Source organism: Notolepis coatsorum (assembly GCF_963971535.1).
Source record: "Notolepis coatsorum genome assembly, chromosome: 12".
Lineage (NCBI taxonomy): Eukaryota > Metazoa > Chordata > Actinopteri > Aulopiformes > Paralepididae > Notolepis > Notolepis coatsorum.
In genome coordinates this window covers 24,791,562-24,807,517 of record NC_140176.1, presented here as the reverse complement: position 1 = coordinate 24,807,517, position 15,956 = coordinate 24,791,562, and the positions used below count along the sequence as shown (strand labels likewise).

Genomic DNA, 15,956 nt, shown 5'->3' with positions numbered 1-15,956 from the left:
AGCTGAATCAGCCTGCGTACCTCACCTGAACAGGGGCATATGGATCACTGGCAATGTGTATTTGGCTGAATGAACAACATTAACATTCAACATTATATTACATTAGGTGGTGATAGTCCAAGACAGGACTGGGTAACAGATGTGCGAGTCTGTGTAGAAGGAGCTATTATACGCCGCCCTGAGCTTCGTCACATGCAGTGTGAATGTAGGAGTACGAGAGCGTATCCCGAACACAGCAGTGTAGTCGGTTGGTGGTACTGTACTCACACAGAGGACTTCCCGGTGCGTGGGTCGCTGAAGGTGGTGGTTCGGGTGTTGTGGTCCACAAAGTAGCGCACCCCTTCCCTGGTGTACCGGATCTCCCATCCCTCTGGGAGAGGGTCTTCGTTCTGTAGCCTGGAGACAGAGAGAGAGAGACAGAGACAGAGAGCGGGGAGAAAAATAATACAGGTGAATACAGGTCTTCCATACATGGACATGATAACGGTATAGAGCTCGGTGTTGACTAACAACTACACAGAGGACAAGCTGGCGTGAGGCGCTCACCCTTGTGTCCGGGGGTCCTCCCACTGCGTGGTCTTCGTGCTGTGGTTGACAAAGTAAACACGGTCGTTGGAGTCCACGCGCCTCTCTGGAGGGACAGAGAGAAGGAGAGATGAAGAGAGAGAAAGAGAGATGAAGAGAGAGAGAGAGCGAGAGAGAATCAGTATTGTTCCAAACAGCTGTTGGCACTGTGGGAGAATCCCAGTGAGATGACCTACACAGCGATGACTCCTCCTCATAAACTGTTCTGTCTTGACACACAGTCAGCAGGGAGCATTGTGTACAACAGCAGGTAGGGGAAGAAGGGAGGAGAGAAGACAAGAAAGGGTGGACGAGGACAAATAAAGAACTGTAGAGAGAAGGAGGTGGGCACCATCCTCTATACATTCATTATTCTGTATTTAACCAGAATGTAGAAAATATAAAGTAGTATACAGTTCTGCAGTAGAGCTCAACAGCATCCTCTCTGGTTCTGGGTGAGTTTTCTCTATGGCTGTAATGAAGACTAGTAGCCACATTGATTTTACTGTGCAGTGTGCAAAGCCATGGCTAAAACCGAAGCATAGATAGATTTAGTTTTCTTTGCTTGTTGAAACCGGGAAACGGCAATCGTTGCAATACTTAATGTTATATTAAACCTATCCAACTGCTTAACGATGTCAGAGACCCACGGGTTTCTATTCATAGTGTTCTCATGACGTTTCTTGCCATATAATGTCACACGGTGCCGCGGCTCATTGGTCACGGTTGTCATTTAATGATGATCACCTGCTATTTGATTAAAATCACCTGTTTGCGACCAAGATGTATGCGATCAAATTCTATGAATATGGTATAGACAAATTATTGTGGCGTATATTATCGCCACCAACAACAATTAGTTCCTCATTGCCAAGCCATGTAAGGACAGTAACAGAGAGAAGGGATGAGGACAGTAACAGAGTAGGGATGAGGACAGTAACAGAGAGGAGGGATGAGGACAGTAACAGAGAAGGGATGAGGACAGTAACAGAGAGAAGGGATGAGGACAGTAACAGAGTAGGGATGAGGACAGTAACAGAGAGTAGGGATGAGGACAGTAACAGAGAGTAGGGATGAGGACAGTAACAGAGAGAAGGGATGAGGACAGTAACAGAGAGAAGGGATGAGGACAGTAACAGAGAGAAGGGATGAGGACAGTAACAGAGAGAAGGGATGAGGACAGTAACAGAGAGAAGGGATGAGGACAGTAACAGAGAGAAGGGATGAGGACAGTAACAGAGAAGGGATGAGGACAGTAACAGAGAAGGGATGAGGACAGTAACAGATAGAAGGGATGAGGACAGTAACAGAGAAGGGATGAGGACAGTAACAGAGAGAAGGGATGAGGACAGTAACAGAGAAGGGATGAGGACAGTAACAGAGAGAAGGGATGAGGACAGTAACAGAGAGAAGGGATGAGGACAGTAACAGAGAGAAGGGATGAGGACAGTAACAGAGAAGGGATGAGGACAGTAACAGAGAAGGGATGAGGACAGTAACAGATAGAAGGGATGAGGACAGTAACAGAGAAGGGATGAGGACAGTAACAGAGAGAAGGGATGAGGACAGTAACAGAGAAGGGATGAGGACAGTAACAGAGAGAAGGGATGAGGACAGTAACAGAGAGAAGGGATGAGGACGGTAACAGATAGAAGGGATGAGGACAGTAACAGATAGAATGAGGACAGTAACACAGAGAAGGGATGAGGACAGTAACAGAGAGAGAGAAGGGATGATGACAGTAACGGAGAGAAGGGAGAAGGGATGAGGACATTAACAGAGAGAGAGAAGGGATGATGACAGTAACGGAGAGAAGGGATGAGGACAGTAACAGAGAGTGGGGATGAGGACAGTAACAGAGAGAAGGGATGATGACAGTAACAGAGAGGAGGGATGAGGACAGTAACAGAGAGAAGGGATGAGGACAGTAACAGAGAGAAGGGATGAGGACAGTAACAGAGAGAAGGGATGAGGACAGTAACAGAGAGGAGGGATGAGGACAGTAACAGAGAGAAGGGATGAGGACAGTAACAGAGAGAAGGGATGAGGACAGTAACAGAGAGAAGGGATGAGGACGGTAACAGAGAAGGGAGGGATAGGAGAGAAGGATGAGAGGTGAGCAGTGGAGGTCTGAGCTCACTAGGGCTGTCTTAAATACTTCTAAGCTTCGTTCGATGGGCATGGGATTCGAATATGAAAATAAAATTTGATTATATATATATATATATATATATATATATATATATATAAAAAAAAATCCAAAATCAACTCTGCCTCTCTTTGTTAACTACAACAAGCAATGCTGTTTGTTATTTAAGATGAGGTCGGACTCGGCACTGACAGATTTGTGTTCATTGTGCTGCTTTTATAAAGCCTCAAATGACGGCTTACAATATTTTATGAAAGCAAAGTGTTTCGTTTGTCTAAGATTTAAAAAGGTTTAAACTTTACAGCACTGACAAAGTTGAACAAAGTGCTGTACAAGTCCCACAACATAAAAAAAATATATATATATATAAATAAAAACATTTAAAAAAAAAAAAATTTCTTTTTAATTTTAAATTTTATTTCGAAGCTTCGAATTAAAATCGAATCTCGGCCCGAAGCTTCGAATTCCCAAAAAAAATCGAAGGTCAGCCCTAGAGCTCATGATGAGAGGTGAGCAGGGGAGGAGGTCTGAGCTCACCCCAGCCAGGAGGCAGCGGTCCCAGCGGGTCGTTCTCAGCAGACATCATGGAGGCCTGGTGGAGGAGGCGAGGGACACATTAGGGATACAATTAGAAATAGACACATAAGTAAACAAGAGAGATTCCAAATGAAAAGACAGTGAGGGACATGTCTTCTGAAGGTCAATAAGTAGAAACTATATTCCGAAGTAGAACATGGAGCATGGGGAGGGTGAAGGCCAGGCTATTAGCTATTCATTAGCTATTCATTGCAGTATGTTTTGTATGCATGTCTAACACCTTTAGTGATTATTTGTGATGGGTTTACCTCTTATCCCATCACCATCAATCAGTACAAACATTATGAGAGGAGCTTCTATTTTAAGTGCTGCCCCAGTGTGCAAAGGTGACAGAAAAGTCCCAAGTGGCTTTTGAATGTGGTTCCCCGGGGGTTGGCTGGTTGCAGGGTGCGGCCACAGTTTCATACGACACTACACACAGGAAATGTACCTGTAGATGTAGTCTATGTTGCTGGGAGGGTGGCAGACAGTCTGCCTAGGCAGCTGGCTGATGCTGAATATGGTCCAACTCTATCTTGATCTTTTGATCAAGGGGAACGTCTCCCTCCTACCTCTGGTCAATGGTCTCTATTCTAACTACACCGCCTCAAGACCCCTATGCTCAACATCTTCCGGCCGCCTGAGACCCACTCCTCTCTTCGGGCTCCTGGGGGTCATTGAAACAAAGCAGGCTATTCTCTGTCCTGGCTCCAGTAGTGTAACAAACTTCCCACCAGTCAGAACAGCTGAAGCCCGCCCAATCTTCCGGCGTCAATTAAAAACACATTTTTAAAAGAAAAAATCAAAAAATTAAATAAAATAAATTAATCATCTTTACTATGTCTATACTACCATGTACTATGCCTATACTACTACATACTATACTAGTATGCACTTAAACTGAGGCACTCAAACTGAGGCACTGCTAGATGAGCAATACCACTCACCCTTAGCTGTACCCTCCTGCTGACTTATACACAATTTGTAAGTCACTTTGGATGAAATCGTCAGCTAAATGACTAAATGTGCTGTGTGAGCTAATCATGGTCACACAGGGGCAGTGACATCATCATAGGTTGTGATCAAAGACTCAGGAGAAGGCCTGTCTCAAACATCTGATTAGGGTGTAAGGTAAGAGGGGAGGGGAGTAGGCAGGCAGCCAGGGTGACCGGAATAGAGGAATAGAGCCAACTACACACAGAGAATGAAAATATATAGGCTAGTATGTGGGGTGGGGATTAGGGATGGGAGTAAGTAATCGATTACTTGAGTACTCGCCTTTTCAACTGAACCTTTGAGGGTACTTGATTTTTTATGTATTTGGTTACTACCAAATATGTCCACCAAAAGTGATTGTTTTTGCCACAAAAACTGAAATCTCACTCTGAAATTCGGCAAGGTGTGAGTCGTTGCAAGAAGAAAACACTGCAAGCTGTGGAGCATGAGAATGTGGATTCTACGGATAATACGCTAGTACCACAAAGGTTTGTAATTGTTGCGTTGGAATACAGCTAGCTTAGTGTTATCTAAAAGATAAAAACAGTGGTTTGTGTTTTTCCAAATTGTGCCAACAACATGCCGCCCACTTTGCGTAGCATTCATAGACTATTGATATGGACATCCATGAGCAGAGAGACCTGCTGCAGACAGAGTGGAGGTAATTATTACAAATGGTACCTGACTGTTTTGACTGACGATACGCATTAAGCATCGGCTATATATTGCTGTGCATTGTTATGTCTGTGGAGCAAGACGTAATAAGATCGGTAGAGTATGTGTGTGTGTGACTAATATCTCGTTATTGCTGCTGCCATGTTCTTTAAGATGCATTCTAAAAAAAAGATTTCCCTAAACAATTACTCGAGCACTACTCAAGTAATTCATGCGAGTACTCGATCTGGGAAAACATTACTTGTGCCCATCCATAGTTTTAGGCTGTAGGCCTGTTTAGCCAGCACCAAGGCTGGGGCCTGCCACTCTCAAGTAGGGATGGGCATGAGTAATCGATTACTCGTAGCTATGAGAAAAATCGTTTTTTTCCCCCGAGTAATACACGATCAATCGAATATAGCATGCGATCTGGATTTTTCTTTCAAATGCCCATCCCTACTCTCAAGTAGGGATGGGTACCTTTCACATTTGAACCGATACCGGTACCGGTACCTGTGAATCGATACCGGTACCCAACGGTACCTTTTTTCGGTACTTTAGTCTCAAGAAATTTTATTTACCTACCTCAGTCGTAAAAAATAAAAATCCTAACTTCAAATAACTACAATTACGACAGTTTTCGGCTTGTCATTGCTCCGACTGCTTTGTTGTTGAATCAAGTCAAATCCTAGGTAAGCATATATTGTGCATGTGAACGTTGACACGAAAAGAAAAAAGTTAAAATCCTTTTTTTTTCTTTTTTTCTCGATACTCGGTAGTACCGACGTGTTTCGGTTTGGTACCTCAAAAGTACCGAATTCGGTACCCATCCCTACTCTCAAGGCAATCAGAGTCGATGAGAAAACAGGCTGCAACTAGACACAACTTCAGCGTGTCCCTATCCAACATGATGAAAACGGTGCCAAGTGTGGCACAACATATTGTTGATAGAATTCGGTGGAAACACGAACCATTGCCTTATATCTTTTAGATGATGCTACGCATTCTGTACTCCAACACAACAAACTCTTCCTCTCCAACACTCACTCACGCTTCCACCAGTCTTCCTGCAACTTTTGTTTCAGCGTGACTTGTGTTTTGGGTAAGAAATAGACTCTTCAGACACTTACCATAACAGTCTGAGCCTGTCAGTGGAAAAAACACATTGCTGTCCCTATTAGTCATTTAGACCCCAAATTATGAAAAATAGGGTCCAGGTTTAAAAAAATACCGGAATTACGCTTTAAGAGGCCATGACCACCTTCAGATTATCTTTAGAATTAAAAATGTCTTTTATAAAAGAAGAAGTAGTGCTCATTTCAAAGCCAGGAGGCGCAAAGCTTGTGACTTCCATGAGAGCGTTGGGAGTTATCTCTAAGAGACTAGAATGATCTTCCAGGGCCCCAGTCAGCAGATCTGAGCTCTGTTCACACTTCTCTATCATTGGCTGATGATGAGAGTGCTTGTAGCTAAATGACATTGGCTGATAAAGGCTGTGTCTGGCTAGATCCAGCTGGGTGGGATAATCTAATGAGGCAGAAGGTTACTTCAGACGGTGTAAAACAGAGAGATTAGAGCTCTACTGGTCAAGCTTCAAGCTTAGTCTCATATCACCAGGCTTATGTCCACACTTAATCTCTTGTGCCGGCGCAGGTCTGGAAGAACCCATCATTATTGCACACTAAGGGGGGGAAAAGAACGATATTCTGGGTTGTTTGTATTTCTCAAGGCAAGCGCAATTGTCCAGTGCAATGCCCCAAAATGCACCTGGGAAAATTGGCGCAGCCCATGTCTGCTCCTGGGTGCTCCTGGGTGCCCTTGGGGGGGGTTGGGTGAGTGAATGATGCTCTGACAGGACTGCTGGGGGGGGGGTGGGGGGGTGAGTCAGGAAGGAGAGCCCTGAAGAATAAACGTTGGGAACCACTATTCCAGACTAACCAAACGCAGCCCTTTAAAGATACAATCTGTAACAGTGACCTCTAGGCAAAAGAGCTTGGTACTCCGCTTTGTTTACTTTTTTTTTGTTTTAGTCCGACATGTGGGTTGGAGCCTAGTAACTTACTATACCTCTCTTGGCAGAGCCTGCAGTGTGGCCAACAGTAAACAAAGCGCAACACCAAGAGGGGCTCTTTTGCCTAGAAGTTGCCGTTTAGCGACATTACACATTCTACCTTTAAGTATCAGACGATTAAAGTTCCTGTGGGGAATCTTTTAACCGACTTCACATCACAGAGGAACTCAAATGGCAATTTAGGAGAGAAGATGATTAGAAGTAATTGCTTTTGTCAAGTCTTTTCCCTAATAAATCCTCCCCAGGCCAAGCTACTACAAAGTGATAACAGACAGATGGTTGATGAGTCAAACTAACCATAAAATTAGACAACTACAATCCCCTCAACAAAAGGCAACCGAGCCCCTTTATAGCTTCCAGGAAGAAATACAGGATTTGTGATATGAATTATTCACCGGATAGTCCTTCCTCGGGCAGAAAAGGAAAGTATGTGTGCATCAAAAGGAGAGGAAGAGAGAGCAAAGTTTTGCTTACGGAGTAGAGGTATCTCTGGTTGAACTGGTGCATAGCTCCCTGCAGCTGGCTGCGCTGGCTCTGCCACTGCTCAAAGTTGCGGACCGACTCCATGGTAGGCCTCTGCCACGTGGTGGTGCGGGTGTTGTGGTCCACATAGTAGATCCTGCCCCGGTCGTCTACACGCCGCTCCCACCTGGACGTGGAGAGATTCAATTAAATTAAATTAAAAACACTATTAGTCCTGCAAGGGGCAATTTAAGGCATGAATATGGCAAACAGCTGCACTTATACACATCCAAGACAGAACAGGGGGACAAGAGACATACATGACTATTAAAGCACAAGAGACATGACACTGTTAGAACAGGATCCTTATATTGTTGATCTGTCCAAAGAAATCTTTCATTCATTCACATAATAGACTGATTGGACTTGAGAGTCAGGGGCCTCAGCCAAAAAAGGTGTGTTCTTGGCAGAGGGGGCTGGCTGGCCTCTGGCCTGGTGCTGTAACAGACTGGTCTTACACAGTGGCTGGTGAGTCATAAGGGCATGTTGACCACGGTGAGAGTTGGGTTCAGCCTCCTCGCGGTGGAGCCGTAAATGAGTCATCCACAATGGAGCCGGTTAAGATTTGTAATGGAGATCAGGAGAAACATGCCATTTAAACAATACTGACTCTGCGTGGTCTCCATCTCATGTATAGGGCAACAGGTAAGGAGGCAGAGCCCATAGCAAAGTGCTCACAGAGGGCCGTGCAAACGGCCCAGAAGAGCTGTGGTTGTGAGCTCCCCTCCATCCAGGATATATACAACGTCAGCAATGCTCGCAGGATTATTAAAGACCCCAGCCATCCCAACCACAAACAGTTTTGTCTGCCAGTCGAGGAAGACAAATGTTTAATAAAACATTATTATTGTTGAACTCAAATCATTAAAAAAAAAGACCATACAAGCCTTTTTGACATGTGGGCTCCAAGTCATTCTTGCCTTGATGCAGAAATCAAGGCTGCCTTATTCTTTCATAATCTTTTGCCGTCACTGAAAGATTTCGTTGTTATTCTTTGCTGATTCACCACTGGCATTGGCTCCCAGTCAATCTGAAAATGTGTCTTAAACACAAACCCAAGAAAGTCAGCACATTTGACTAAAATGCCATGCTAAGATCATATGTGGATTCCTCCTCTTTCTTTTTTAGACACTATTAAGGCACGACAATAGCGCAACTTTTAGGAATATAAAAGTATTTCAGGAAAATATTTTTGTCCGATGCGGTGACTTTTGTGAGTTTGTGGTATTAAAGACACATTTCGAGATCAAATGGAAGCCTATGGCAATGGTGAATTGGCAGGAAATAACTCCATTATAAATAATTATTTTCAGTAACGGTTAAAAGGTTATGAAAAAACTAGGGTGCCTTGATGTCAAAAGCTGGTCCTTTATCTCTAGTGTTACTTGAAAACCTATCCTCCAAGCAGAGTCTTCTTGGAGTGACTTGTTTTAAAAACAGACACCCTTGTAACACCCGTAAAAGTCAAATAGAGAATGAAAAAAGGGACACTGTCAGAGTCTGGATGTTGTGGAGAGCAGGGGATGGACGTGAGTAATGTTTTCCCAGATCATAAATACTTGAGTAGTGCTTGAGTAATTGTTTAGGGAAATACATTTTTAAAACACATCTTAAAGAGCATGTCAGCAGCAATAACAACGCACAGCAATATACCCAATGCTTAATGTCAGTTACCATTTGTAATAATTACATTACCTCCACTCTGTCTGCAGCAGGTCTCTCCACTCATGGAACGGTATATTTCTTCCATATAAATAATCTATGAACACTACGCAAAGTGGGTGACATTTGCAAAAGCCAATGTTCCAATAAAAAAGTACATTCATGTAACTGCTTGAGAGTAAATTCTTAATGTAAACATTTGATATTTTTAACAATGCAACATGTTAGAGGGTTCCTTGAACCATTTATAGCATTGAATCGAATCAGAAATCAAATCGATTCGGGACCTTGTGAATCGGAATCGAATCGTTTTGGGAAATCAGTGGTGATACCCAGCCCTAATGCTGTGTGTGCTATATGTCTGAAAAACTCTAATAAATGCCCGCACCCAATTCTCCGTGCATTGTCCTGAGTGCATGTCCGAAAAGGGCTTCAGATAACGCTAAGCAGGGGCTGTAACGCAACGCAACAAACTTTTCACAGTAACATTAGCGTACTAGTATCCACACAATCCTCCTTCACTTTCATGTTCCACAGCTTCCAGAGTTGTCTTCCTGGAACAACTCACGCCTTGTGGGATTTCAGAGCAAGATTTCTGTTTCAGTGGCAAAGAGCACAAAATCACTTTTGTTGGACATACTTAGTGGTAACCAAACAAAAATAAATAATAATAATAATAATAATTAAAAAAACTAGTTCCCTCAAAAACCACTCAAGCTCAGTTGAAATGGTGAGTACTCTAGTAATGGATTACTCATGCCCATCCCTAGTGGAGAGAGGAACAGAGTCAAGAGAGGAGAATTAGGTACAACTGCTTCTTGTGTCTTTTATCCTTCCATCACCTGCGCTCCTAACTCTGAAATGTAACCCAAGTTAACAAAATTTGTCATTATTCTTCCAAAACTGATCATATATGAACATGATGGAATGAATGTTGGGACTGGAGTCATAAAAAGCACATCGTCAATAATGGATGACTTGGCGGACAACAACAAAAGGATGTGGTTTTAACTCGGGCCAATGAAACAAGAATTTTTTTATTTAAATGTTTTAAGGAAATGGCAAGATTCTTACAATAGAGATAATATAGTAATAATAAAGAATGAACTGTAACAGATGCTCAATTTGGCATTTGTCGTCCATTATCTGTGGTCAGAACGCCAGCTAAATGGAAAGAAAGCAGTAGTTTTGCCACAATTCTTCAAACGTGTCCAATATCTCAAAATGATGGGAGGAAAGCTGGACTCGTAAAAGGCCCATTATCTGTAACAGATACTCATTTGTTTGATTTGGCCCACCCAATAGTAAGCATATGTGTGTGTGTGTGTGTGTGTGTGTGTGTGTGTGTGTGTGTGTGTGTGTGTGTGTGTGTGTGTGTGTGTGTGTGTGTGTGTGTGTGTGTGTGTGCAACTGTCACCAACCCTAGTCACCAACAGTAGGGTGTATTCCAGCTGTGAGCTGATAAGGGGCGTGCTGTTATTGCTTCCACACAGTGTCTACACCAAACTACAAGGTGCCCTTGGGCAAGGCACTGACGTGCAGTGTGACCACGGTGTTGTGACCTCTCCCGAGGGATATGCAAAATGATGCATCACCAAAAAACGGCCACCATAAAATGGCAAAAAAAAACAAATGTGTGTGTGCGTGATAGACTGACCCCGGTGGCAGTGGCTGTGGTCTCTCCCATGTGGTCGTCCTGGTGTTGTGATCTACGTAATAGGTCCTGCCGTGGGGGTCTTTCCTCTGCTCCCACCTAAAGGACACAAACACACATTCAACCTAGGCCAGCGGTCAGCCACAGAGCTACGTGATAATCACAGCAATTTACCTATTATCAAGCCCTGCCCTCTTTTCTTGATCCTCCAATCACAACCGTTGCTTTCCTCGGGACAAACAACAGTCAAGAGGAAAGCGACGGTTGTGATTGGGGGGTCAAGAAAAGAGGGCAGATTTGAGATAGGTCAATTAGCAACAGACACCAGGAACATTGATACATATTGATCTGAAGCGCTTTTCTATTCTATTCTATTCATTCATGTATAGAACTATTCATATCAGTTTGGCTGCTAACCCTTTCTGATCTAAATTTTTTAGGAATGTTCTCCTGGAATTCTATCTTGTAATTGTAGAAGTCCATCGCTTCAGTAGGACGTTCAGTTCTCAAAAATCGTACGCCTCAAAATCTGATTTGGCCGTTTTCTTTACGTTTCGTTTTTTTTTTATCCACCAGCCATCATTTTATTTCAGATCCAATAACAACTGTTTATATACGAGAAACTATAATCTATAGTCTGGTCTTTGAACTTCTCCTTCTTCGGTGTTGGAGAGTGTGATTTCTCTCAGTGACTGCAAGGTGAATTGGCCTTCCCTCCTCCCTCCCTCCCTCCCCTCGGTCCCGGCGAGGTCGTACCCAGGTGGCAGGGCGTCTGCAGCAGAGCCAGCGGCGGGGGCCTGCTCCCTGGGCTTGGCCCCATCCGAGCCTGCTGCTCCGTCGCCGTTACTCGCCTCAGCACCACCTGCCCCCGAGGCCGTGGCAGCCTCTGCAGGGGCTGGGGAGGAGGATGGGGGTGAAGAGGTGGTGGAGGTGGTGGTGGCCGCCTGGGCCGTGGAGCTGGAGGCAGAGGAGGGAGCAGCAGGAGCAGCAGCGTTGGACTCAGCAGCGGAGGAGGCTGGAGCCGGGGCAGAGGCCGGGGAGGAGGAGGTGGTGATGGTCGTGGTGGGGGTAGCCGGGGTTGTGCTGTCTGCCACTGGGGCAGGGTCGACTGGCGGGGCGGGGGCTTGACTGCAGTCCTCATGGCCGTCTACAGGGGGCGCCGTGTCGTCTTGTGTGGCCGAGAGGAAACTTGGAGCGGCGTCAAAGGAGTCCCCGTTGACTGCAGGGGAGAGGAGAGGAGAGTTTGATCAACTTTCAATACTGAAACACTGGCACCACAGAGCAAGGCCAAGTCTCCGCAGCTCTGAACCGCACTTCAAATCGGACTGCAGCGACCTGCACTGGTACTTGGATGTAAAACTGCAGAATTAATATTCTAGACCAGACATGGCTTGGTTTATACTAAACACACTACTGCTCCCCTGTCCTCCTCTACCCACTGCACTGCACTCTCTTCTCCTCCAGTTTCGCCCTCTCTCTCTCTCCACAGGGTTGTCCAACAAAAGGTGCTGACAGCAGCAGAGATTACAGGCCTCTCTTAATGAAAATGTACTCCTCTGTCCCGTCCTGTTCCCTGGGACCAAGTCAACCATGAACACGCCTGAGGCAGTTCTCTCCCTCTCCCCCCCCTTCTCTCTCCCTCTTCCTCACTCTCTCTCAGGTTAATCCACACTACAGTATAAGGGCTTTAGATGTTGGCCTATAGATAATCGAATGTGTTTTCTTCTCGATTGCCCCACGATTCGTACATCCCGAGACATTTGATCTTGCCGTTTACACTGGATACGCCCCACTAGCGGACTGACAGGGCGAGAGATGAGAGAGGAGGTGTGTAACGACGGCACACGTCTTCTCTCTCATCGTCACGGCTCGGTAGTGAAGCGGCAGATCTCTCGGTGAGCGGCAGGTCTCGCTAAATCTTCCCGACCTGAAATGCCATGCGCAGCATATTATTGTATGGTCTGACGTCTGACGTTGTTTTTACTGAAAGGGTGGGAAGCATAGAAGGAAGTCTAGCGAATGCAGCAATAATTTCTGATGGACAGATTAAAGGTGCAACATCAGAAGATTTTGAATCTTTGCTATTCTAAATCACATGCTTCCTCCTCCTTGTGTGTGTGTGTTTTTATCTACAAAACGTGTCGATAATGCTTTCACTGGCTTTCGAAACTGAGGAGCAGAAGAAGCCTGTGACAAAGGCAGTGCCACTAAAACCACACACATATTTGTAACACAATAAGCCACCAACTGCATGTCATCTCCCTCACCAGTCACTACGTCGCCGTCCAGGGATTGGTGGGTGGGTGTGGCGTCTCCATTGACGACAGGGCCGGGGGAGGGGCTGGTGGAGGGGGCGGAGGGCACCTGGCTGTCCACACCATTAGGGGCCAAACGGGAGCCTGAGCCGTGACTGGGGCCCGAGCCTGTACCGTTTACTGTGCTGCAGGGGGGACAAAATAAACACATGGATTCATTCATTTAGGAATCAGCAAAAACAATGCCGATTTATTTTGCACATAAACTCACACACATCTAAAAACTAAACCGTTTTGCACAAGTTCATTTAGTTTGACACACAAGGTTATTGAGAGTAAATGAGTTTGAATATGGCCACCGGTGATGTCATCGGGGGCAGTGGATCCTTGTGTTGTGTTAATTACAGCTCAATGAAATAATAAGGTAGCGGTCCCTATAATACAAGATGTTGCTGTTTTTTCATCTATCATTTCATGGTGCTTGTAATGAACACAACACAAAGATGCAATGTCCCCGATGACATCACTGGTGGTGGCCATATTCAAACTAATTTACTCTCAATAACCTTTGCATGTGTGTGAGATCATTTGCTAAATAAATCGGCATCGTCTTTTGGTGAAGTGGCCATTAAACAAGACATAAAAGGCAATGAGATATTGATCTGATGGATCCTCAGGAGAAGAGCTTCTTTATCTGCCACTAAACAGCCCAGTGGGAGAGTCAGCAGCACATACCAGCATGTTACCACTCCTTGGTTTCTACGTGGCTATTCCTTTAACCTTCATTTACACAGTTTTAAGTTATTCAGGTCGGGTTTCTCTCTTACAATAACAACCTATGCCATATCTTATGGCAGGTTCAGGGATAATACAGAATCCCAAATGCCTCCAGTAGGGCTGGGCGATATAACGATAACGATTAATATCGCGATATATTTTAATAATCGATATCGAATATCGAAATAAAAAAAAATCGAAAAATCGTTTTTTTTTTTTTACCTGCAACAGGGCAGTTTTAAAACCAGAGACAGTGGACAGACTTGTCTTTCTTGCCTGCAACTTAAAGTAATGGCTTTGCTTGTCCAAATGACAATACTGACCAAATTCAGATTTTATTTTCTCTTGTCCATTTATTTTGTTTGCTTTCTAATTTAAAATACAGTTTGAAACCGTCTGTACACAGTAGGCTATGTGTGCTAGCAGAGCTAGTCTTCAGTCACGAGTCACAGTGCACATGTGCGGTGGTTTGTCCACCAAAAAAGCGCCAAAAGATTGAAAATAAACTAGCCGAGCCAGAACTGTTCAACTCCTCTGGAGCCACAGCCAGCAGAGAAGCCGGTTTACTTTAGCTTTTAAACCAGCTGCAGCCTGAGAACTGGAGTGTGAGGGGATGTAACACTAAAGATGGCGGCAATGACAAAGAATTGCTGCAAAATAAACATACATCTGTTGTTAAAAAAATTAAAAAATTAATTTTTTTTTTTTTTTTTTTTTTATACTTATAACAATTCGATAATTATCGATATCGAGAAATAAAATAAAATTATCATATCGTTATCGCGATATGATTTTTTTCCATATCGCCCAGCCCTAGCCTCCAGTCATCTCTATGGCTGCCACTATTGTAAGTCACAATATATATAAGCATACAAAAGACATAACTGCCAGGAATAATAGCACAGACCCATCTACCTAAACCAGCCAGTTTAGTGAATGAATGAACACTTAATTATTTGTGTTGCTACCAACTAATATGCAAATTAAATAAACAGGCTGCCTCAAAGTCTAGACACAATCTGCGGCCCGCCAACATTACCAGTCATGAATGTTAAGTGAGTGACTTCTACTGCATTCTTGACTGCTGGGGTAACGGAGAGGGCTAAAGGGCGAGGGGGGACCACCCTGCCCCCCACCACGCGCACAGACACACACACACACGTACGGAGTCGAGCGAGGTGGAGGTCGAGACAAAAGCCCCCTCTCCCCAGAGAGGCTGTCTGTCTCCATCCAACACAAAGAACCAATGACAAATGTTATAGGGCTGCTAATGACGGTGTGTGCTGCTGTCTGTCTCCTGCTCTGGAGACCTGGGGGGGAGGGGGGAGGGGGTACCTCCTGGTTAGCTAACATTAGACATTGGAGGTCAAAGTGAAGATAACTAGTATCTCTTCCCCTCCGTGAGGTGGACTCTCAAGCGGTCTGCAGGGGCCGCAACACGTCAGTCCAATCAATTGGAAAATTGGATGCGTTTCAGGTAATGGAAGGACTCTCCTGGACACGGCTGAATAATGAGCTCTGCCGCCGTGTCCGCCGGGAGGAATGCAAACAAGGTCGAGAAGTGCTTTGTGCGCGACAACCTTTGAGAACAACATGGCATCATTACTGCAAAGGCGTGGCAGGTGACCTTTTCCTCCAAAAATAACAGTCTTTTTTAGTAGTATAAATTACCCTTAACCATTTGGTTGCCGAAAATGTAGAACTACGTTTCTGTCGCCCAATCGTTGAGTGCCGGAAACGTAGATCTACGTTTTTCTCACGGTATTTCTTTTATTCGCTATTGCCATTCATAATTCAGCGGGGCACCTTGTGCATACTGTTCTGAGTGTGTCTGAGCTGGCAGACGGTCTTATACCGCCCTCTAACGCCTTCGGCCATTATTGCACCCTGTTAGAAACGGGTTAGTTTATTTTCTCTACCGAGCTGCGGCATGGGGGCGGGTCCTAAACACTGCGGCAAAACACACGCTTGTAGGGATGGTTTGGACTACTGACCCCGCCCGCCCGTTGAAGTGCAATGCCCAACGTCGGAGACAGGATCGCTGTGGATAACTGGAATGGCGATCAGATAATTGGA

At 44.8% G+C, this 15,956-nt stretch overlaps 1 protein-coding gene across 1 annotated transcript in view; it reads right to left on the bottom strand.

The window, feature by feature from the left end:
• The window catches only part of LOC311238463 (NEDD4-like E3 ubiquitin-protein ligase WWP1), an 88,236-nt gene that overhangs the window by 13,797 nt on the left and 58,483 nt on the right, over positions 1–15,956 (bottom strand). Inside the window, exons 8-14 of the mRNA XM_084326543.1 lie at positions 13,116–13,288; positions 11,605–12,067; positions 10,852–10,947; positions 7,485–7,659; positions 3,251–3,305; positions 547–631; positions 268–396 (exon numbers count right to left, since the gene is read on the bottom strand). Of these exons, the coding sequence (XP_084182669.1) occupies positions 268–396; positions 547–631; positions 3,251–3,305; positions 7,485–7,659; positions 10,852–10,947; positions 11,605–12,067; positions 13,116–13,288 (1,176 nt within the window). The remainder of the gene's footprint in view (positions 1–267; positions 397–546; positions 632–3,250; positions 3,306–7,484; positions 7,660–10,851; positions 10,948–11,604; positions 12,068–13,115; positions 13,289–15,956) is intronic.